We start from the raw sequence: 22,365 nt of genomic DNA on the forward strand, positions 1-22,365 counted from the left end.
TTAGTAAAACACAGGCATGATAGACAGAAGCAAAAAATATAGGATGGATGGATAAAAAATATGACCCTATACACACACACACACACACACACACACACACACACACCTCTGAATACATATTATATTCAAATATTTACCAGCACGTCCCCAATGTTAAAAATGAATCCTTTTTTTTTCTTCCTCTTTTGGCTGCTCCCGAATCTAGAGGGCGCCACAGCAGATTCCAGACTTGGCACAGTTTTAAGCTTGAATGCTCTTCCCGATCCAACACTCCTATTTCTATCCGGGCTTGGGACCTGCACTGAGAGCGCACTGACGAGTGGTCTCACATCAATTAGTCTGTTTTAGCCATCCCACCAATCATGTCCATTCAGATGCCCCACTGGCTGTTAGCACCTCTGAGATTCGAACCCTGGATCCCCAGGTCTCAGCTGTAGTCAGGCCGTGCCACCTGTAGTGGGGCTGCGACACCTGAGCGCCACTTTCCATTCAGTGTAATAATAATAATAATCTAATGCAGATTGGATGCCTTTGAATTCAAGTTGGCGTATATATATACATATCAGCCAATGTATGGCACCCCTGGAGCCGAGATGGTAAAGGGTCTCGCTCGAGGGCCCAACAACCCCCCAGGCTACTGACAAGTGACCTCCCAATGGCTTGGGACGCCCTTCCAGAGTCCTATTCCTATCCGGGCTTGGGACCGGCACTGAGAGCGCACTGACAAGTGGTCTCACAATAGCTAGTGTATTTTAGCCAGCCCACCACTCGAACAGGTCCACGCAGACACCCGACTGGCTGATAGCACCGCTGAGATTTGAACCCTGGATCCCCAAATCTCAGCTGTAGTGGGGCCGTGCCACCTGAGTGCCCCTTTACGTTCAATGTAATAATAATAACAATAATAAATAAAATAATAATAATAAATATTATAATATTAATAATAATAAGAAGAAATATAACAATAAATATATAAATAAATAAACAAATATAATAATGATGATAAATATTATAATACTAACAATAATAATAGTAACAAATATAATAATGATAAATATTATAATATTAATAATAATAATACATACAATAATAATAGTAATAATAAATATTGTAATATTAGTAATCATTTTAATAAATATAATAATAAATATAACAAATATAATAACGACAATAAATATAATAATAATAATATTAATAATAATAATAATAAATATAATAATGATAATAAATATTATAACATCAATAATAATAATACATATTATAATAATAGTAATAATAAATATAATAATAATAATAATAATAATAATAATAATAAATATAATAATAATAATAAATATAATAATAATAATAAATATAACAATAATAATCTAGCACGGATTGGATGCATTTATTGGTCAAATATACACATATGCCAAATTCTTGGACAGGTTCAGCCGATGTATGGCGCCCCTGAAGCCGAGAGAGTCAAGGGCCTCGCTCCAGGGTCCAACAACCTCCTAAGCTAGAGCCACCCCCCACCAGATCATGAAAGCCTGAAGCCAGATCACCACATGAGCACCGAAGAAGACAAAGTTTGCGCCCTCCGTCAAAATAAACCCGCTCGGACGCGAACCATCTGCAGCGTGTTCAATAATAAGAATAAGTGCTCTTGCTAAACGATCTAATATGTGACATCCCCCTTAAATATAAAGTTACTGAGGCTGGATATCGATCCTGACTCGCTTCCTCTCTGGGGCGTTAAGTGCTGACATGCAACTAACGACGAAGCGCTAGTGAAGTGCACACGCCAGCAGCTCAAACTGATCACTACTCAAAAATATATAAATTAATAAATAAATAATAGAGAACAGTGAGTTCTTCTTTTCCTTTCCTTGTTCTTCTATCTACACTACGTCTGTAGTTTATTATGGTGTTATAAAGTGTTTAACTGTATTTATACACACCATACACTCGGGGTGGGGGGTGTGGAGGGAATCCTTTGCAGGACTGGAGTGCATTAGATCTTTTTTTTTTCTTCTGCTGACTGCAGTGAAAATGAATACCTCGCTTCCTTCGTCTCCTCCTTCCTCTCCGACTATTCCTTCACGGCCCCCCCTCGTTCTATAGGTGCAGCTTTGATAATAAAGCCTGTCTAGTTCGACCTACTTTTTACTACGGTGCTTTTTTACTAGGATGCTGAGAATGAGAATGAAGACTTTTACCGTCCTAATATCAAAGTTAATGGTTCATTGCGAGCTCTTTCACCCTGAAGGTCAATCAGGCCGTATTAGAAAGAGTCCTGTAGCTGAACACACTGATCAGCCATAACATTAAAACCACCTCCTTGTTTCTACACTCACTGTCCATTTTATCGGCTCCACTTACCATATAGAAGCACTTTGTAGTTCTACAATTACTGACTGTAGTCCATCTGTTTCTCTGCATGCTTTGTTACCCCCTTTCAGGACCCCCACAGAGCAGGTATTATTTAGGTGGTGGATGATTCTCAGCACTGCAGTGACACCGACATGGTGGTGGTGTGTTAGTGTGTGTTGTGCTGGTATGAGTGGATCAGACACAGCAGCACTGCTGGAGTTTTTAAACACCTCACTGTCACTGCTGGACTGAGAATAGTCCACCAACCAAAAACATCCAGCCAACAGCGCCCCGTGGGCAGCGTCCTGTGACCACTGATGAAGGTCTAGAAGATGACCGACTCAAACAGCAGCAATAGATGAGCGATCGTCTCTGACTTTACATCTACAAGGTGGACCAACTAGGTAGGAGTGTCTAACAGAGTGGACAGTAAGTGGACACGGTATTTAAAAACTCCAGCAGCGCTGCTGTGTCTGATCCACTCATACCAGCACAACACATTAGAGGTTAGAGGTTGATTATAGGTTAAGGTACCGGCCACCACCAAGTCGACACTGATGCCTAAGCAAAGTCCTTAAGGATCTACGAGGAGGTCTTTGATTGTTTACGTCATTCTACACTCCTGAGAAGAAGGCATGTCTAAATCCTTAGATTCCTTCAAATGCTACCTACTGAGGTGCCTTAATTCTGAGTGATAATCTAATTATATTAAGAAAAATAAATAGATCAATTTATAAATATTAATACTGATATTGATCCCACTTTTTCTTTGTCTGTTAATTTAGGATTTTTGTTTTTGTGAATAATTGTGAAAATACATTATACTGTATAAATCTTTATTGGGATTTTGTGTCAAGATCTTAGGAATTCGTAAAATGGAGAGTGGCAACACTGCTCAGAACAAAAGGTAAACTGGATGGCAAATGCAGAAGATTTCGGTCGTGCTGGGAAAATATGTTAATATATATATAATTGTTTTTTATTTTTATTTATTTTTATTTTTTTATTTTTTACTCAATCTGGTGCCCAACAAGAAAAGTTCAAAAACAATCAACTCACAAAACCCAAATTAACTAGGGCAGTTGTAGCCTAGTGGTTAAGGTACTGGACTCGTAATGGAAAGGTCGCTGGTTGAAGCCCCACCACTGCCAGGTTGACACTGTTGGGCCCTTAAGCAAGGCCCTTAAGTGTCAATTGCTTAGACAATATACCGTCACAGTACTGTAAGTCACTTTGGATGAAATGTAAACTAAAGTAAAATTAGAACTCGTTCAGAGAGAGGTGGGTACGTCTAATTTTAAGAAATATAGCAATCTTCCCATTATAAACTGGTGAGTGAAATAGGAATCATCTTAATTTACACAACACTGTCAATGGTAGATCATTAGTCACTCAAAAAAGTGTAATTAATAATTAAATAGGTCTATTATTATTATTTAATTTTTTAGTTGTATTACAAAAGAGTCTGTGGTTCATGTTTGCATATTTTTACTCAATCTGGCGCCCAACAAGAAAAGTTTTTGAAAAGTTATGCTATAAGGTTACCCAACCCACCAAACCCAAATGAACTAGGGCAGTTGTAGCCTAGTGGTTAGGGTACTGGCTAATGGAAAGGTCACTGGCTCAAGCCCCACTACTGCCAGGTTGTCACTGTTGGGCCCTTAAGCAAGGCCCTTAAGTCTCAATTGCTCAGACAGTATACTGTCACAGTACTATAAGTCGCTTTGGATAAAAGTTAGAGTAAAGTAGAAAATAGAGGTTTGTACTCACTCCCCAAATCTTGCTTGGCATGCCTGTTCACCTGCTGCCTCTTCCAGATCTTTATTAATCTTTGTTTTCCTCTTGGTGCCGTCTCTACGCTCTCACTCGCCCGACTATCTGGGTGCAAATGCCCCAGTACTGGGCTTGTGTTCCACCCCAAGTGACACATAAACACATATACTTGACTAAGCAGCTCTTGTACGAGGGTGGGTGTGGTTTGGAAAAGGGGGTTTGGGAGCTTGTATCTATACAGACACATTTTTTCTTCCAAGAATCGTAGTCTTGCACTCTCTCTCTCCCGCTCTCTCTCTCTCTCTCTCTCTCTCTCTTATCCTCTAAAGTCTTTGACGTCTCTGCATACCGAGTCTATGCATTTTGACAAGCAAAGGAGGGTCACTGAATGGCACCGAAAACCCGTCTGTGGGAACAAAAAGGAATGAAACGTACTGTGTACTGTGTGTAAGCACATTTTAAGGGCCCCGCACGGTTCGGCCCTACACTTGGACTTACAGTGACAATGCTCACAGTAGGGGGGCTTAGGAGAGGCACTCCAGCGACACCAAGCTCGGTGACAATGGAGCAGACGTCGGGGGGGTGGAGGCGAGTGTGTGCTCCAAGGGGCCCGGCCTCTTTTAATAAAAGATCCGTCACCCCACTTCCATCCGACGCTGGGAAAAGCACATCCCCGCCAAAGGCATGCACCCAAATAAATGAGTTTGGACAAAGGGTGATGGGGGGGGGGGGGGGCATTCGGAGCCTGTGGCATAGCACCGGAATGAGAGGAGTAAAAGTGTATCCATGTATCCATAATAAATAAATGGCTCGTCTTTAAGGATTAAGATTGTCAGATCCCATCCCAGATCCCATCGTTACCTTAAACTGAATCATTCTGGAATCATATTTTTAAAAAGAGTAAGAGTTTATTTTTAGGGCCAGAGTCCGAGGGCCATGTAACACCCACTACAGCGAACGTCAATCCATACTGATACACCAACTCTAGATATTTTTCTATAAACGAGTGATTTTTCTACAGAAAACAGATTAGCATCACTTCAGTTGTACACTTTCATTTGTTTGATTTTAAGTCCTGTGGACAGTCAGTAAGGAACTGATTATGGAGGTAGGACGTACGGTAGCTTTAACAAAAAGTCACTTAATTTGCTAGACAACAATTTGGACCGGTGTCTGAAATTTGTAGTAAATTATGAAGCACGGCTGTTAGCATCATTTATAACATCATAAATTGGTGTTTACACTTCTCGAATCATTATTACATTATTATAACAGGTGTATATTAGTGTTGTTAAAGGTAACTAGGATTTAACACAGTGTTACATTCACCTGTTCCAGTTCATGTTTAAATGAGCAAATATATTTACTAAGAAAGACTTTAGTTCATAAATTAAAGGTAAAATAGTGAATAAAATATTTTATCACTGCACTGCTTTATCCTGGTCAGGGTCAAGAGGGGTCAGCTGTTCCTGAGGTTTTCCTGAAATCTCTGGGCACGTTGCAGTACTTTTAATTACTACTAATTATTTTTTATTAGTAGTAGTAGTTAGTAGTACAGAGATTATTATTGTTTTCAAATTATTTTTTCTATTATTACTTTATTATTGTTAGCAGTAGCATTTTAATTTTTAAAACAATTATTACTATTATCATAATTGTTGATATTATTCCATTATTATTATTATTATTATTATTATTACTACTATTATTATTATTATTTTAAACAATTAATACTATTATTATAATCATTCTCCATTATTATTATTATTACTATAATTGTTATAATTATTATTATTGTAATTATTATTATTGTTATTATTATAATCATTATTATTATTATTACTATTATTATTATTTTAAAGAATTAATACTATTATTATAATTATTTTCCATTGTTACTATTATTACTATTATTATAAGTATTGTTATTATCATTAATTTTACTATTATTATTAATATTATTATTAATTATTATTATTGTTATTATTTTTATTATTATTACTATTATTATTATTAGCATTATTATTATTATTATTATTATTGTTATTATCATTATTATTACTATTATTATTATTACTATAATAATAATATTAATTATTATTATTTCAAACAATTAATACTATTATTATAATAATAATGATTATTATTATTATAATTGCTTTTATTATTTTCATAATCCTCCTCTATTCTTCTTCTTATTATTATTATTACTGTTTTTTTGAACAATTACTACTATTATCATAATTATTCTCCATTATTATTATTTTTTTTTAATAAGGAAAGGAATAACACGCTATACTCCAAGTATTCCTCCACCAATCGTGTTGATTCCTCGACCAGGCAGCAGGAGTCGCTGTATTGTTAATATTATTAGTTAATTATTAGTCATTAATAGGTTAGATTTTAAAAACAACATTAATTGGTCTTTACAATTAACTGAAAAAAATAAACATTCAATATTATCACCCGTATTAACAATCTTATATATAAACAGACTAAAAAATCTTGGATAAAGTTTACAGCTCTCACACCTACACACATTTATTGACACATGTGAAATTAGGAACTGGTTTATTTTTGACCCAATGCACTTAAATGACTGGATAGGAGAATGAGTGGCCACAACACCTATCCTCGACCCTTTCCAATCAGCACACAATGAGAAAGACATGGAAAGGGAGCCAGCTAAATGCATTCTCTGGTCACTCAGGTTTTAATTTAAGCTCATTATTAAATGTTCAATTTGTACATTTATTAAACAAAACAAAGTCATGATCTACAGCACTGCTGTGAACACATCATGAGTGGAAAATTCCACACTTACCACAGTCGGTGACTGACAAAAGCACTGCACTACAGATCCAAACACGAGTGAACGTTGATATGAACGTTAATATAAAGGTGAATGAATAATGAAGCTCACAGTGACAAACACAACGACTGACCGATGAAAGAACTTCACACTGAACGCCACTCACCACTCAGATTCAGCTCTGGTGCACAACCACAGTACCACACAATACGGGTGGAGGATTAGCATGGACACGCCACAGCGCATGCATTAGTGTAAAGTTTGTGTATGAGATACGCCGTGTTGCGTTAGCTTAGCGCCAGTGATAAAGAACCCACAGGAAAAACACAGCTGTTTATGTTCATTTATTGTCTGTTTAAGCACCGCTTTATCTTGGTCAAGGTCGCAGTGGGTCCAGTTCACCCTCTACACACACTCATACCTAGAGGCAATTTAGTAGCTCTGATTAGCCTGACTGCATGTTTTGAGGCTGTGGGAGGAAACCGCTCCACCTGGGAATCGAACCCAAGACCTTCTTGCTGTAAGCCGAGCCACCGTGCCGCCCCAAACAGTTTACATTACATTTACATTACGTTTTTGGCATTTAGCAGATGCCTTTATGCCCTGTCTGAGCAATTGAGGGTTAAGGGCCTTGCTCAAGGGCCCAACAGCAGCAACCTGGCAGTGGTGAGGGTAGAACCAGCAACCAGCATGGATTACTAGTCCATTATCTTAACCACAAGGCTACAGCTTGCCTCATTTAAGTTTAATCTACTGATTTTAAATTATTTATTTTATTATTTATTATACTTTATGTATTATTATTAGGGCTGTCAAACGATTAAATTTTTTAATCGCGATTAATCTCAGAATTTCATATAGTTAATCGCGATTAATCGCATTAAAAAAAATCTGTGTAAATGTTATAGAAAACAAGGATTTTTAAGTGAAATGTTACAATTAAAATGGTGAACACATTTTATGCTAAATGTACTTATGTTAAAAACTGCTGGGACAAGAGAAAACTGTAAGGGAGTTTTATTCACTCACATACTAGGCAGTAATACTATCCAATGGTTTGATGGACGTTTCTACACGAAGTGAGTGTGTTTTGACCCTTTGGGGCTTCCATAGTTCATGGACAACGTGCTTGACTCAGCTGTCCGGTATTTTTTACCGTAACAGAATAAGTTAATAAAGTGTTCTGCTCCCGACAACTTGTGAATATAGTGTGTATTTATTTCTTTATTATGCAAGTGCAGATGCTACGACGCTCTTTTACATTTTGTTAACAAACCGCAAATGAAAAACGGTGACATGTCCGACATTAAAACGTTTGTTCTACCAGTCAAGTCTCAACATGAACTAGAATTTGCGTTAATGGCACTATTTATCTTAATCGCGTTAAATTGAGATTGCGTTAATGCGTTATTATCGCGTTAACTTCGACAGCCCTAATTATTATTATTATTATTATTATTTATTATTATTATTATTATTATTATTATTATTTATTATTATTTATTATTATTATTTTATCATTATTATTATTTTATTATTATTATTATTATTATTATTATTATTATTATTATTATTATTATTATTATTATTTATTTACTATTTAATTTTCAGTTCGTGTTACATGGATGAACATAAATTTGTGCCATTTTCCTGTGGATTCTTTAGTGTTAGCTGGGTGAGTATAATTTTTTCAACAATGGTGACACACCACAACACAACACACACCACAAGTCAATCACAACAATTAATTAATTCTATTTGTTTAAAAAATGAAATCATGGAGTGTTGAAACCACATTTATACAGCAAGAGGAACAAAAACTTGACAAAAAGCTGCACAAAAAGCAATAAAAAAAAAACACTTACACACACACACACACACACACAGCGATACTAATGGCAAAGGCGTATCTACAGACAGATACGTTACAGATACAGATATATAGATATATATGTATATATAGATAAAGAATGAAAAGATATAGGTGTTGCAGATATTTACTGTTTCATCATAGTGCCACACTCCCTGGCCATCCGGCGGCTCAGAGCTCACACTATTGTCCTGATCGATTAGCCAGCGGTGAACAGCGTGGGCCTAAAGGGACACACGACATAAAAACAGGAGGGCTGTTAAGTCTGAGGTTAGAGTGACAAAAGAGAGAGGGGGACAGAAGGGACTAGACCTGCCAGAAAGCTGTAAACACCAGACGTCAGGCTCGATCAGAAATGTCTAGACTCGTTTCGCTAGGCCTGACTGACCGACTGGACTTGTCTAGCAATTTCTGATTCAAAATGTCAAAAAAGGACGACTTTTGGGGGTATTTTTCCCAATTTTCCTCCCAATCTGGTCGTATCCAATCGCCCAAATGCATTTCGCACTGATCCCCATTACTCCCCGTCTCTGTGCAGCGCCATCGATTAGCCAGCGGTGAACAGCGTGGGCCTAAAGGGACATACGACATAAAAACAGGAGGGCTGTTAAGACAAGAGAGAGAGGGGGACAGAATGGACTAGACCTGCCAGAAAGCTTCCTGTCAAAAAAGAACGACTTGGGGAGGTGGGGGGGGGGGGGGGGGGGGGGTTTCCAATTGTTCTTCCAAACTGGTCGTATCCAATCATCCGTTTGCATTTCGCTTCCTCTCTACTGCCTGTGTGCAGTACACAGGGTTTACACCGGGCTCGGTCTTGCACACGGAGAGTCACACACTGATCCCCATTATCCCCCGTCTCTGTGCAGCACCTTCGATCAGCCAGCAGAGGTCGGAATTGCATCAGTGATGAGAAATCCGCTCTAGGATCCAACACAATGGACGAGCCAATCATTGTGCGTATAGGCGCCCAGCCTACTGGTAGCAAAGCTAAGATTCGAATTCATATACCCCAGCTTATACAGGTTGCACGCTCAGCTCTGTGTGTCGACGTGTCTGATTTTTTAACCATGGGAACGTGAAAGCACGAAGGAAGAGACTTAGAAGCACAAACAAAAGAACCAGAGGAGGAGAATGTAGGGGAACCACCAGCACCTCCTCCTTCATGCTGCAACTGAGATAAAACGTTAGTTTAATTTAGGCACGTCCCTGATAAGTACCAAGATACCAAAGTATGTTTCCAGTCAACACAACACAGATCCATCTATCAGATGAGAATCAAATATTAAACATTAAAACCACCTCCTTGTATCTACACTCACTGTCCATATAGAAGCACTTTTGTTAGCCCCCTTTCACCCTGTTCTTCAATGGTCAGGACCACCACAGGACCCCCACAGAGCAGGTATTATTTAGGTGGTGGATGATTCTCAGCACTGCAGTGACACTGACATGGTGGTGTGTTAGTGTGTGTTGTGCTGGTATGAGTGGATCAGACACAGCAGCGCTGCTGGAGTGAGAATAGTCCACCAACCACATACATCCAGCCAACAGCGCCGAGTGGGCAGCGTCCTGTGACCACTGATGAAGGTCTAGAAGATGAGCAAGTCAAACAGCAGCAATAGATGAGCGATCGTCTCTGAGGTGGACCGACTACGTAGGAGTGACTAATAGAGTGGACAGTGAGTGGACACGGGCAGTGGATACCAGCTCAACACACACTAACACACCACCACCATGTCAGTGTCTGCAGTGCTGAGAATGATCCACCACCTAAATAATACCTGCTCTGAGGTGGTCCTGTGGCGGTCCTGACCATTGAAGAACAGCATGAAAGGAGGTTAAAACAGTACGTAGAGAAATAGATGGACTACAGTCAGTAATTGTAGAACTACAAAGTGCTTCTATATGGTAAGTGGAGCTGATAAAATGGACAGTGAGTGTAGAAACAAGGAGGTGGTCTAAAACATCCCTGCCATATGAACAACCAATGGGAACACTGATAAATCCTAAAATTATGCAAAGCTACTGAGCGAAATATATTTATTTATCTTTTTACATCAGTACATTGGGGTGGGGGGCATTTGGGCACTTCTGAATATTAATATGCTGTAAATTAAGATTACAGCCCTGGATATTAGAGTTAATAAAGGCGAGACTTGAACAGTGTGTGTGTGTGTGTGTGTGTGAAGTGCAGATAGACGGGCAGACAGACCGAATCCTGCCGCAGTGTTTGACTGTAACTGGATTACCGAGCAGCCAGCCAACAGCTTTGAGTAAAAGAGGAGGAGGTTCGGCGGTGGTTGGCGATGGTGATGGATGGAGGGACGGAGGGGGGTACAAGCAGGTGGCGAAGCGGTGGAGAAAAGAATAACGTTCACCTTTTGTTGGGATGAGCCAAAACATTAGGGCCAAGTTAACGGACAGCGGTCTGAGGAGGGACGAGCGCCAAGACGAGCGCCAAGACTCATTGATGACCAACGTAAGTGCTACTGTGGTTCAAATTGCAGATCGCAGAACACAGGCCAGTCAACGTGCTGGGATGCACTGTAGGATGATCCATGCTGCTATGACTCTCACAGTTGTCCTGTGGAGTCCACGTCTTAGCAGGTCAAGGGTGTTTTGACAGCGTGATAGACTGGGCGGGTGCTCCTAATGTTTTGGCTCTTTGGTGTATCATGATAAGGATTGTCGTCCTTGTTATCAGGACTCTTACAGTTGTCCTGTGGAGTCCATCTCTCGGCAAATTGGCGCTGTTTTGACGGCGTATTATGTGGGTGCTCCTAATATTTTGGCTCCACCAGAAACAGGTCAGCTGTGAATTGTCCACACTGTTCACAGTCAAGCGAGCTTCGATCGCCACAGGTTTAAAGACTTCCGGGCAAAAATTCCCCCCTTGCTAACAGGCAGCTTGAAGCTGGACTGGTTTGTCACTGATGCTGGACACTGGAGGCTGGACACGGTCAAGTGGACGGACAGGGACTGAACCCTGCTGGAATACAAAACAGTCGCCCAACAGCTTGGCGTGTGAGAGGTAGGAAGGGTACACGCAGGTCTTAAACCCCTCGAGAAAAGAAGAAGAAATTCATAATAACGACCCGACAAAGACCGAACCTGCTATACAGGTGCATTGATAGCCAGTAAGAAACGAATTAGCCCTGTCGTCGGGTCGTTAGCGATACCTTTCTAATACCGACGACCCTAATTAAAGTGCAAGCGTGAAAAGTGCTGCCTTTTGCAGGGCAGCTTTTTCCCAGAATTCCCTCGAGAGGTTTGCAGCATGGTTTTTCAGATAACGAAAGTGTGCTCACACACACCGAGCAATTTATTAGGTACATCTAGGTGCTATGGACACTCCTAATCAGACGTTATGTGCTGGAGGACCAACGGACGGCGGTCTGAGGAGGGACGAGCGAACGCTGACAGGTTGCATGGCGGTCATTCATCAATTGCAGATCCTGGTTCTGAGGTTAACACACTGCCAGTCCGCGTGTCAGTTAACAGCTAACCCCTGTCCATTATCAAAAGCACCAATGATATTGGAAGCACACCAGTATCGGAACTGGACACTGGGCTGGCCGACGAATCCTGTTGTCCCCGTTTTCCCAGGTTTCCCTGCGCCTAATCCAGCGTTACTCTTCTTGTACTGGTTTTCTTGCTAGCACTTTTTGGAAACTGGAAACTTTCTGGTTTTCCCAGTTTTCCCGTGGGTGGCGTGGCAGCGTCCAGAGCTTTTTGCTGCTGCCAGTTTTCTCTGGTGAGCGTTTGGATTGTAACTCACTGGTGGATTGAGTAGCTGCTGGAGCAGCTCCTTTGTTTTGACTATATATATTTATTAATATCATATCTACAAAATTATATAGTGGGGGTCATAAGTTTACATACACACGTATGCTATGAACCGAAATATTGGGACACCCCTTCTATGTGTTTCAGCCACAACAGTTGCTAACAGATGTAATAAATAAATCAGATAGAGGAAATTATGTGTCCTTCTTTGCAGCAACAGTTTAGGGAAGGCTCTTTCCTGTTCCAGCATGAAGTAAGCTCTATAAAGTCATGAAGAAACTCCAGTGTCCTGCACAGAGCTACAGCTGAGGCTTTCTTGACCAACAGTGTCCAGTCCTTCTTTGAACTGAATGAGCACAAATTCTGTTGTTCTACCTGAAGAGGTCACTAGAGGTCAAAAATCTTATGATCAGGCATCCAAATACTTTAGGCCAGTATGTAATGGCAAAGTTGCGATTTCTTAGTTATGAATTGTCCAGAAGTTTGATTGGCTACAGCAGATGCTATTAGTATTAAGTACATGGAACAGTGGTCTCCTCACCAAGGTCTGGAAGAAAACCCAAACTCCAACCTTATGCTGAGATTAAATTAGAGTGGGGTCATACTGTCCCTCAAACTGGTGTCCCGATCTATACGTGTTCATTAACCGGGCTGGCGCCCGTGAGCGCGTTCGACCCGTGTGCCTCAGGGAATCCGAGGCAGAAAATCGGTGGAGTCTCTTTTTTCGTGCTGACGCACATTTTTGTACCTGGATGAAAGTTAACGATAAAAATAACCTTGAGTACGACAAGGACTTCGGTTTCTATATTTATCAGCACGGACGGTGGGTGAGAGAGTCAGCGGCAACATCTGTGTCTGGAGAGGACGCCGGCGTGGACGTTGGCACCGGTTTATTTTTAGCTTGAGACCAAAGTGCAGAATAAATGTGCTCGTACTGGGGGCACAATCATCATCTCATGAGCGAAGGGCCACAACCACAACCCTCCAGCGGACTCTGTTCTGTGTGTTCCTCCTCAGCTGGGTCCGTGACAGGCCGGCGTCTCTTGTCTCGCCCTCGACTGATCTCCTCCACGTCTGTGGGTTCCAGTCCAGGGCTTGTCTTGTAGCGTTACCGGCTGGTTTGCGTAGGGTACGGCCAACCCAGCCCTACTTCAGTTTCTTCACGTCCTGGCTGATGGGTTTCTGGCTGGTTCTTGCCCACAGGTCGGCGTTGGAGATCTTCTCAGGCCACTTGATGTTGAGGATGTGGCTCAGGCATCTGTTACTGAAGGTCTGAAGCTTGTTTGTGTCTCGTTGGTGTTGAAGATGAGGATCTTGCTACACAGGGACAGAGCCTCAGAGTTTCAGATGGGTCGCAGGGTGTTGAACCTACAATCAGTTGTAGGTTAAGGGTTAAGGTACTGGACTAGCAATCAAAAGGTTCCAGGTTCAAGCCCAACTGATGCCAAGTTGCCACTTTTGGGCTCCTGAGCCAGGCCCTTAACCCTCAGTCATAAAAGTAAGTCGCTTTGGATAAGAGCTGAAGTAGGGCAGTTGTAGCCTAGTGGTTAAGGTACTGGACTAGTATTCGAAAGGTTGCTGTTTCAAGCCCCACCACTGCCAGGTTGCCACTGTTGGGCCCTCGAGCAAGGCCCTTAACCCTAAATTGCTTAGACAGTATACTGTCACAGTACTATAAGCCCCTCTTGATAGTCAGCCTGGTGAGAACCCACCAGTGGTCCAAAACTGGACAGGAATGGCAAACTGTCAACTGCCAAGTTGCCACTGTTGGGCCCCTGAGCAAGGCCCTTAACCCTCAATTGCTCAAACTCAGCAGTTGTATTCAGTCATACATGTAAGTCGCTTTGGATAACAGCTGAAGTAGGGCAGTTGTAGCCTAGTGGATAAGGTACTGGACTAGTATTCGAAAGGTTGCTGTTTCAAACCCCACCACTGCCAGGTTGCCACTGTTGGGCCCTTGAGCAAGGCCCTTAACCCTCAATTGCTTAGACAGTATACTGTCACAGTACTCTTGATAGTCAGCCTGGAAAGAACCCACCAGTGGTCCAAAAATGGATAGGAATGGCAAACCGCCGACAGGTTGTTGGGCGGCCAAGAGCAATTTTTAGATATGCTCGAAACGCTCTCCCAATATACGGTTGTGAAAATGATAAATTACCATACTCCCCTCAGTGGTTGAGGTACTGGACTAGTTCAGAAGGTTGCCGGTTCATCCAGGTTGCCACTGTTGGGCCCCTGAGCAAGGCCCTTAACCCTCAGTTGCTTGATTGTATTCTGTCTTACTGTAAGTCACTTTGGATGATACGGGTTACAGTTTGTCAGTACCCACAGACACCCTCGTACTATCTCATCTCCCATAATCCCTTTTTATGCTTTTTTTTTTTAAAACAGGGCAACCCGTCTGTCCCTGCTACTTTCATTCATCCCTCGCTAATTAGCATAACAAAGCGTTAGCAAGAAAATGTGCCAAACGTCTAGATTTTCCATCATTCTTTTTTTTATACACTTTATCAACAGAGGTCTGCCTATTATTCACGCTCAAGCGTAATAATTAGCTTTAAGCCTGTACGCAACACACGCTAAAGCGACGGTTATCTTCATGCTAATGGTGTGTCGACGTATTTAAGGGTTCCTGATTCAGCACAAACGGAACGTCGTGTGTTTTAGAGCACAGAACGACCTTGCGGATCGTTTCCTGTACACGGGAACATGACACGGCATTTGAGAACATATCCATGCTAGCACTTCATAGCGCTGTCATACATATTAGCGCAGCTACAACTACATACGGTATGAGGAATCGATGACGGTTTCAGGCTTGATATTCAATCTGGACTTCCAATCACATAAGTGCTGATTCTTCTATTGCAATACTTTCGCCTCTTGCACCACCCCCACGTTGGCAGGACCGCAGAACTGAGACTATCATGTTTCTGAGTAACGTCGTACCTCGGGCCCATTTGCAAAGCTGCAATGAAACCACGTCGACCTACGCCACCCTGGATCAAAGAGGGCGGAGGCTGGCGCTTCTTTTTCCCTGCAATCAGGTCACGGAAGCTGCAGTTGCCCCAGCAACTAGGGGGCGGCAGAGCTGAGACTCATACTCAGGGTTCAGAAGGGTATTTCTTTACCAGCAAGCGTTTGAGCAACTAGCAACCAGGAACCCCGTTTTAGCCGTTGTCAATCCCACCCTCCTAGCCAATCGTGTGTCTGTGTAGGCGCCCTGCTGGCTGATAGCAAAGCTAAGACTTGACCCCAACAGCTCGAGATCTCAGCGCTGCCTTGAAGTTGTATTTTTAATTCTCTTTCAAGCACTCGGAACTCCTCCTATCTGCCGACTGCATCTTTTCACCCGCACGAGGCAAGTTCATATGCGGAGCAGCTTTGTGTACGGAGAGCCACACCCTGATCAACATATTATTCCTCAACTCTGTGCAGCACCATCGATCAGCCAGCAGAGGTCGTAATTGCATCAGTTATCAGGAACCCTGATCCGGGCTCCCACCCTGTGTGAACAAAACCAATCTGTTTGTGTAGGCGCCCAGAGATGAGTTTCGAACCGACAAGTTTAAAATGTCAGCTCTGGTGTTCTCACAAGGCTTTGAGTGGGGAATTTGTGCCCGTTCGTTCTCAAGTGCTTGTATAGCTGGACATGAAAGCCTCAACTGATGCCTCAAAGCTGTTGAGTGAGGCTGAGGTCAGGGCTGGAACAGGAAATGGAGGTCTGTGCATGACTCTCCGTGCGCTATACGGTTCTCCATATGAACCCATCTCATGCAGGTGACAAGAATCGACCTGCTACTGTGCACGTTTTGTAGGGGTGTGTGTTAGTCACGGCTCTCCTCGGTCAAAAGTGGAGACTGCAGCAGCACAGAGGAAGCAAAATGCAATCAGGTGTTTGGATACGACCAGATTGGGATTAAAAAAATGCAAAATAATAATAATAAAATGTGATTAAGCATCTTATTACGTATGAAATCAGCATTTGGCATCACCTCAGGAACCCGCATCAAAAGCAGCAAGATTAGAATTAGAATTTATTTACTTCAAACAGCAGAGACTCTCCACCACAGACTCCAACAAATACAGATGATACGAGTCAAATAACTCCACCCAATAAGAACATACGGGTGCGTTTAAAAATAGCTGCAACAGACTGAACAGACGCCGGTGCAAACAGAGCATGAAAGACGAACGAGCTCCCGCGGACGGACCAAACAACTTGCAAATGAGGCGTCTCAAACGCTCGCTGATAAAGAAATACCCTTCTGAACTCTGAGTCAGGTCTCGGCTCTGGCGCCCCCTAGTGGGCACGATCGGCAGGACCTGCAGCAGACGAAATGAGTCACAAGTCTGCTGGGTGGGAAAATACCGGACAAAGGAGTGTAAGGAGTTTAGTTTTGTTTAGTAGTTAATTATGTCTGTGTAGGAGCCCGGCTGGTCTGAAGCACCCAAATAAAACACTGAGATTTGTACTCAGCAGGTTGCACGTTAGACCCCTGCGCCACCTAAGCGCCCCAATTAATAGAAAGTGACAGAACATAAACAGTTAAAAGGAACGGTCAGTATTTCTCCCTGCGTTCGAGACTCAACTCTGGCGCGCCCTAGTGGGCACGATCGGCAGAGCCTGCAGCTGACAAAATTGGCCAATGGTGGGAAAAGACTGAACAAAAAAAAGGGGGTGGAGTCTTCGAATTTAGTTTGGTTTAGTAGTTAATTATGTGAGAAAAAATAAATAAATGAATAAAATAATAATAATAATAATAATTAAAAAAAATAAATAATAAAAATAATAACAATGATATAATAATAATTATTTAATAATATAATAATAATAATAGTAAAAATTATAATAATAATAATAGTAATAATAATAATAGTAATAATAATAATAATATTATAATAATAATAATAATATATGAATAATAATAGTAAAAATAATAATATAATAATAGCAATTATAATAATAATAATAGTAATAGTAATAATAATAATAATAATAACAATATAATAATAATAATAATAGTAATAATAATATTAATAATATTAATAATAATATTAATAATAATAATTAATAATAATAATTAATATTAATAATAATTAATATTAATATTAATAATATTAATAATAATAATATAATAATAATAATAATATAATAATAGTAATATAATAATAGTAATAGTAATAATATTAATAATATAATAATAATAATAATAATAATAGTAATTATAATAATAATAATAGTAATAATAATAATAATAATAATAATAATTATTATTATTATTATAATAATAATAATAATAATATAATAGTAATTATAATAATAATTATAATAATAATAATAGTAATAATAATATAATAATAATAATAAGGTCAAATGAAAGACATTAAAACCCTGAAGGTAGTATCTATGGCTGCGTCTCAATCCTCATTATTTTGTACTGCAAGCGTGACAAATTAAAACACAGCCGTTAGCGTTACTATTTATATACTATTTATTTATTTTTTATTTCAGCATTTTCTCCCCTTTTCTTTTACTGCTGCTAGAAATGCAGATCGTGTCTGAGGAGAGTATATTCGCTGACACACGCTCCCTCCCACTGACCCCTTCTAATTCACCTGTACTTCGTTGGATTGGTGTGTGACGCCAGTCTCTCGTATGGAGAGTCATGTACTGACTAACAAGGGTTACTCGGGCTACTAACCAGGGTCTCTACACAAGTGTCTAGGTCCCCGCCCCCTTCTTTCGGCCAGTCTTTTCCCATCCGGCAGACTTGGGGCCAGTTTTGTCTGCTGCAGGCACTGCCGATCATGCCTGCTAGGTGGCGCCCAGCCGACCTCTTTGCCCACAAGCTCACCAGCATCGTGTATTCACGCTCTTTTTGCCTGGCTGGTCGATAGCACAGCTGAGATTTGTACCCAGATGTCAGTGGTGGTGGGCTTGCACGTCACCAGCATCGTGTATCCACGCTCTTTCTGACAGACGGCGAGAACGTCCACACGGTGCTTCTCTCTCTGACGCGGTCCCTCGCGCGTTAGCCGAACGTTCGGACGGTCCCGCGCGCCTCGTGATCGTTACTTCTCGCCGCGCGAGCCTGTCAAAACAGTTTAGCTCTCGCCCTTCCTCTTTCCTTCTCTCCTTTCAGAGTGAGCGAGTGGAGGAATCCATAACCGCATGCATAATTAACGGGGCTGCGCAGGACCGCTGCGGATCAGCTCTTGATCACAGAGCTAGCGCCGCGCGCCCGCTGGCGTGTTCGCCCCCCTCTCCAGAGGGCTCCTGTAAGCCCTATATGACACTATATGGTCAAAAGTATTGGGACACCTAACCAGGAGCTTGCTGGACACATCGTTTCAAAAACAAGTGTTATTAAAATAGAACAGAGGGACTTTATTGTAGGTGTGACCTTTTCAGCTTCTCACAAGACTGTGTGTGTGTCTGTGGGAATTTGTGCCCGTTCCGTCACAAGAGCATTCGCATGTTGTGGAGCTGGAGTCGAGCTTCATTAATTAAGCAATTAATTAACAGAGGTCACTCTGTTCTATTTTAATAGCATTCGTTTTTAAAACAAGGTGTCCAACAAGCTCACGGTCAGGTGTCCCAATTCTTTTGACCATATTGTGTTTGTAATATGTGCCTGAAAGACGGAACAGGCACAAATTCCCACAGACATACAGACAGTCTTCTCCCAAGAGCGCCCGTGGTACTGGCCGAAAAGGTCACACAGAGGTCACTCTGTTCTATTTTAATAGCATCTGTTTTTGAAACAGGGTGTCCAGCAAGCTGATGGTCAGGTGTCCCAATACTTTTGACCATATTGTGTATGTAATATGTGCCTGAAAGACGGAACAGGCACAAATTCCCACAGACATACAGACAGTCTTGTGAGAAGCGTCTTTCTATTACAGTTTGTTTTTGAAACGGTGTGTCCAGCAAGCTGAAGGTCAGGTGTCCCAATACTTTTGACCATAGTGTATTTAATGAAGGAAAAATGTAAAGTTTCTCTCTCTACGCCTTTGGATTTTTTTCTGCTCATTAATCTTCCATAACAGCGCTGCTCCGTCCTCGCTGCTCCGTCCGCTACGGCAGGATTTTTTCGGTGCCCTAACTCCCGTCCCCCTGAGGATTGTGGGTAACTTTAGGAAGCTCTGCTGTTCCTAATTACATTTCGCTTCACCCGCACCGGGAAAAGGATATAAATAGGTGCTGCGTGGTACAGATATAAAAATATCAGCTGGTACTCAGGTAGCGCAGCGGGATATTCCACTATATATTCAAACACCCTGGTTCGAATCTCGCTTCTGCTACCGGTCGGCTGGGCGCCTCCAGTGGACACAAATTAGGTTGGGAAATGACCAGACTAGGTGGGCGGGGTCTTCAGGTGGCGCAGCGGGCACAATTTGCAGTGCCTCCAGCGGACACAAATTGGCAACCGTGTCTGCTGGGTGGGTAAATGACCGGACTAAGAAGCACAGGCGTAAGGAAGGGGTCCGCTAGGACTGTGCACGTGTCGGAGGGTGCGTGGGCAGCAAATATACCCTCCTCCAACGCAATCAGGGATCCACAGCAGCGGAAGACAAACTGACTTTGCTAAATCGGGACATAAGGGGAAAAATGCATAAATAAATAGAAAAAATCGTCTAGACGCTGGCCGTCCCGTCTGGTAGCACCTTCGGGCGCCCCGACGCACTCCGGCGAAGGTCGGGCGCCCGCGTGAACCGCCCGAGTGATTTATGCTCTGAGATGGATCGGTGCCAGGATGTATTTCATAAACGACGTCAGCTCGACGATTTACTCTGATTGATACGGAACACGCGGCTACATTCGGAATGAATAATAAATCACACAGTCCGTTCCACACGCCGTCTGTTCCTTCAAAAGTATGTGGACGCGTGGAATGTGAAGCCGTTGGTGAACGCTTTTGTCCAAAGTGACTGAACACCATACGAGCAATTGAGGGTTAAGAGCATTGCTCAGGGGTCCAACAGTGGCTTCTTGGCAGGGGTGGGGCTTGACCCGGCAACCTATTGATTGCTAGTCCACTATTTTAACCACTGACCTACCACTGCCCAGCTCATCCTCAAATACTGGACATTCACAAATCTATTCCTATTGTGTGCATTGGAACAACAGTACACTTCTTTTCACCTGCCAGAGACGGAGTCTGACGGAGAGCGAATGGCGTACGGAGAGCAACGTACTGCCGTGCGTGATTGTCGCCCCTCGCGCTGGTGCTTCGAGCAGCAGGCATCGAGGAACCCCTGCTCGACCCGCTCTTCCTCCCACCTACAGACACACTGCCGATCGTGTCTGTCCAGGCGGCTGGCCGGTCGATAGCACTTCAGTCAGAATTTTGCCTACTGGCTTCCTCCTACCCATAAACTACAGTGCAAGGGCATTCAGGGCATCTGACACCTGCAATCCAAGTCACTATCCGAATTAAGCAGCGATCGAGACTGTACTGCACACACACCTACACACACACACACACACACACACACACCAAAGACGAAACAGATATTCATCAAGTTGCATCTCCTCTCCGGTCCCAGCAGGATTCCCCCTGCGAGGCAGCAGCGTGTCTGACGTAACCGAGTGCCTGGCGTCGCTCGAAAGCAGTGTGAGGCACCGAGCGAGCGCTGAGGACCATCTGGAACTCGAGCGGCTCACACACCTATATACGGACGCCGGCGATTTACAGGGACTCGGAGAGATCGGTGAGCAAGCGGGCGCCAAACAGCTGACGGGAACGAGGCAGACAGGAATGGGTGCACATTTTACTCCCTGTACCCCAATATCAATCAGAGAGATCCAATAAGACCCAGACTGACCGGGTTGTTTGGGTGGTGAACCATTCTGATACAGGAACACATACGGGATGTAACAGCAGGGGTTCGAATTCCAGGTTGGGATCACGAATACAGAGGTGCATGATGAACAAAGCCATGGGGGGGGGGGGGGGGGGGGGGGCACATATCAGTGCACACTGAGTGTAGGTCCCCAACTCGGATCAACAGGAGGGTTACGTCAGGAAGGGCATCAGGCGTAAAGACCCCTCATACAGTAGTTCGAGGGGTTGCTTTAGCTGGATTAGAGGTACAATCTAGTGGAGGACTTGCACATGCACTACTGGGTTCAGGAGCTCAGCCTGACTGGGACGGATCGTTTTCAGAGCGGCCGCAGCAGATGGTGTGACGATGCTGGAATTGCTAAGAGGGACTCCATTACACTGCAACATGGGAGTGTGTGTGTGTGTGTGTGTGTGTTCTAATATTTGGCAGGCAATAAAGTTCAGTAGAACCTGAAGGCGAACAGAAGATGCCACGAAACATCAAACAGACCTGATGAGGCATAATGACGAGGAGTTGATTTCTGTAAATGGAAAATCGATGGGAAGCCCTGAAGGATCCGACATTTGGGCCGCTGTAGTGCATCAACACTGGAGACAATCGACGTCTTCGTGATTTTATTCGGTATTTTGGAAGTGACAATGCGTTTCGTCTTATAGTCGGGATTCCAGCTGTTTCTGATTGATGATTTCAGGTCATTAAACGTTAGAACATCAAGAAACTCTTGTTCTGGTGCTCTGATCTTCTACTCCAGTGTCATTTGCTACTACAGCAGAACCAAGTTGATGGTTAGGGGTGCTGGGGTTGTTAACATTCGGAGGGGGAACAGAACCTGTTAATTACTGAAATGAGCCCCTCTGTTGTAACACAGAGGTCAGAGGAGAAGGATAAGTTATCAAAAGTTTATGGACACCTTGAT

At 42.4% G+C, this 22,365-nt stretch overlaps 1 protein-coding gene across 4 annotated transcripts in view; it reads right to left on the minus strand.

Annotated features, from left to right (window-relative positions):
• Positions 1–22,365, minus strand: part of ank1a (ankyrin 1, erythrocytic a) — a 90,944-nt gene that overhangs the window by 62,953 nt on the left and 5,626 nt on the right. For 2 of the 4 annotated variants that reach the window (XM_063017510.1, XM_063017509.1), the window contains exon 2: positions 8,942–9,034. The exons of the other annotated variants lie outside the window; for them this stretch is intronic. In XM_063017510.1, the coding sequence (XP_062873580.1) occupies positions 8,942–9,034 (93 nt within the window). The remainder of the gene's footprint in view (positions 1–8,941; positions 9,035–22,365) is intronic. 4 annotated transcript variants of the gene reach the window in all.

Source organism: Trichomycterus rosablanca, chromosome 21, assembly GCF_030014385.1.
Source record: "Trichomycterus rosablanca isolate fTriRos1 chromosome 21, fTriRos1.hap1, whole genome shotgun sequence".
NCBI classification, from domain to species: domain Eukaryota; kingdom Metazoa; phylum Chordata; class Actinopteri; order Siluriformes; family Trichomycteridae; genus Trichomycterus; species Trichomycterus rosablanca.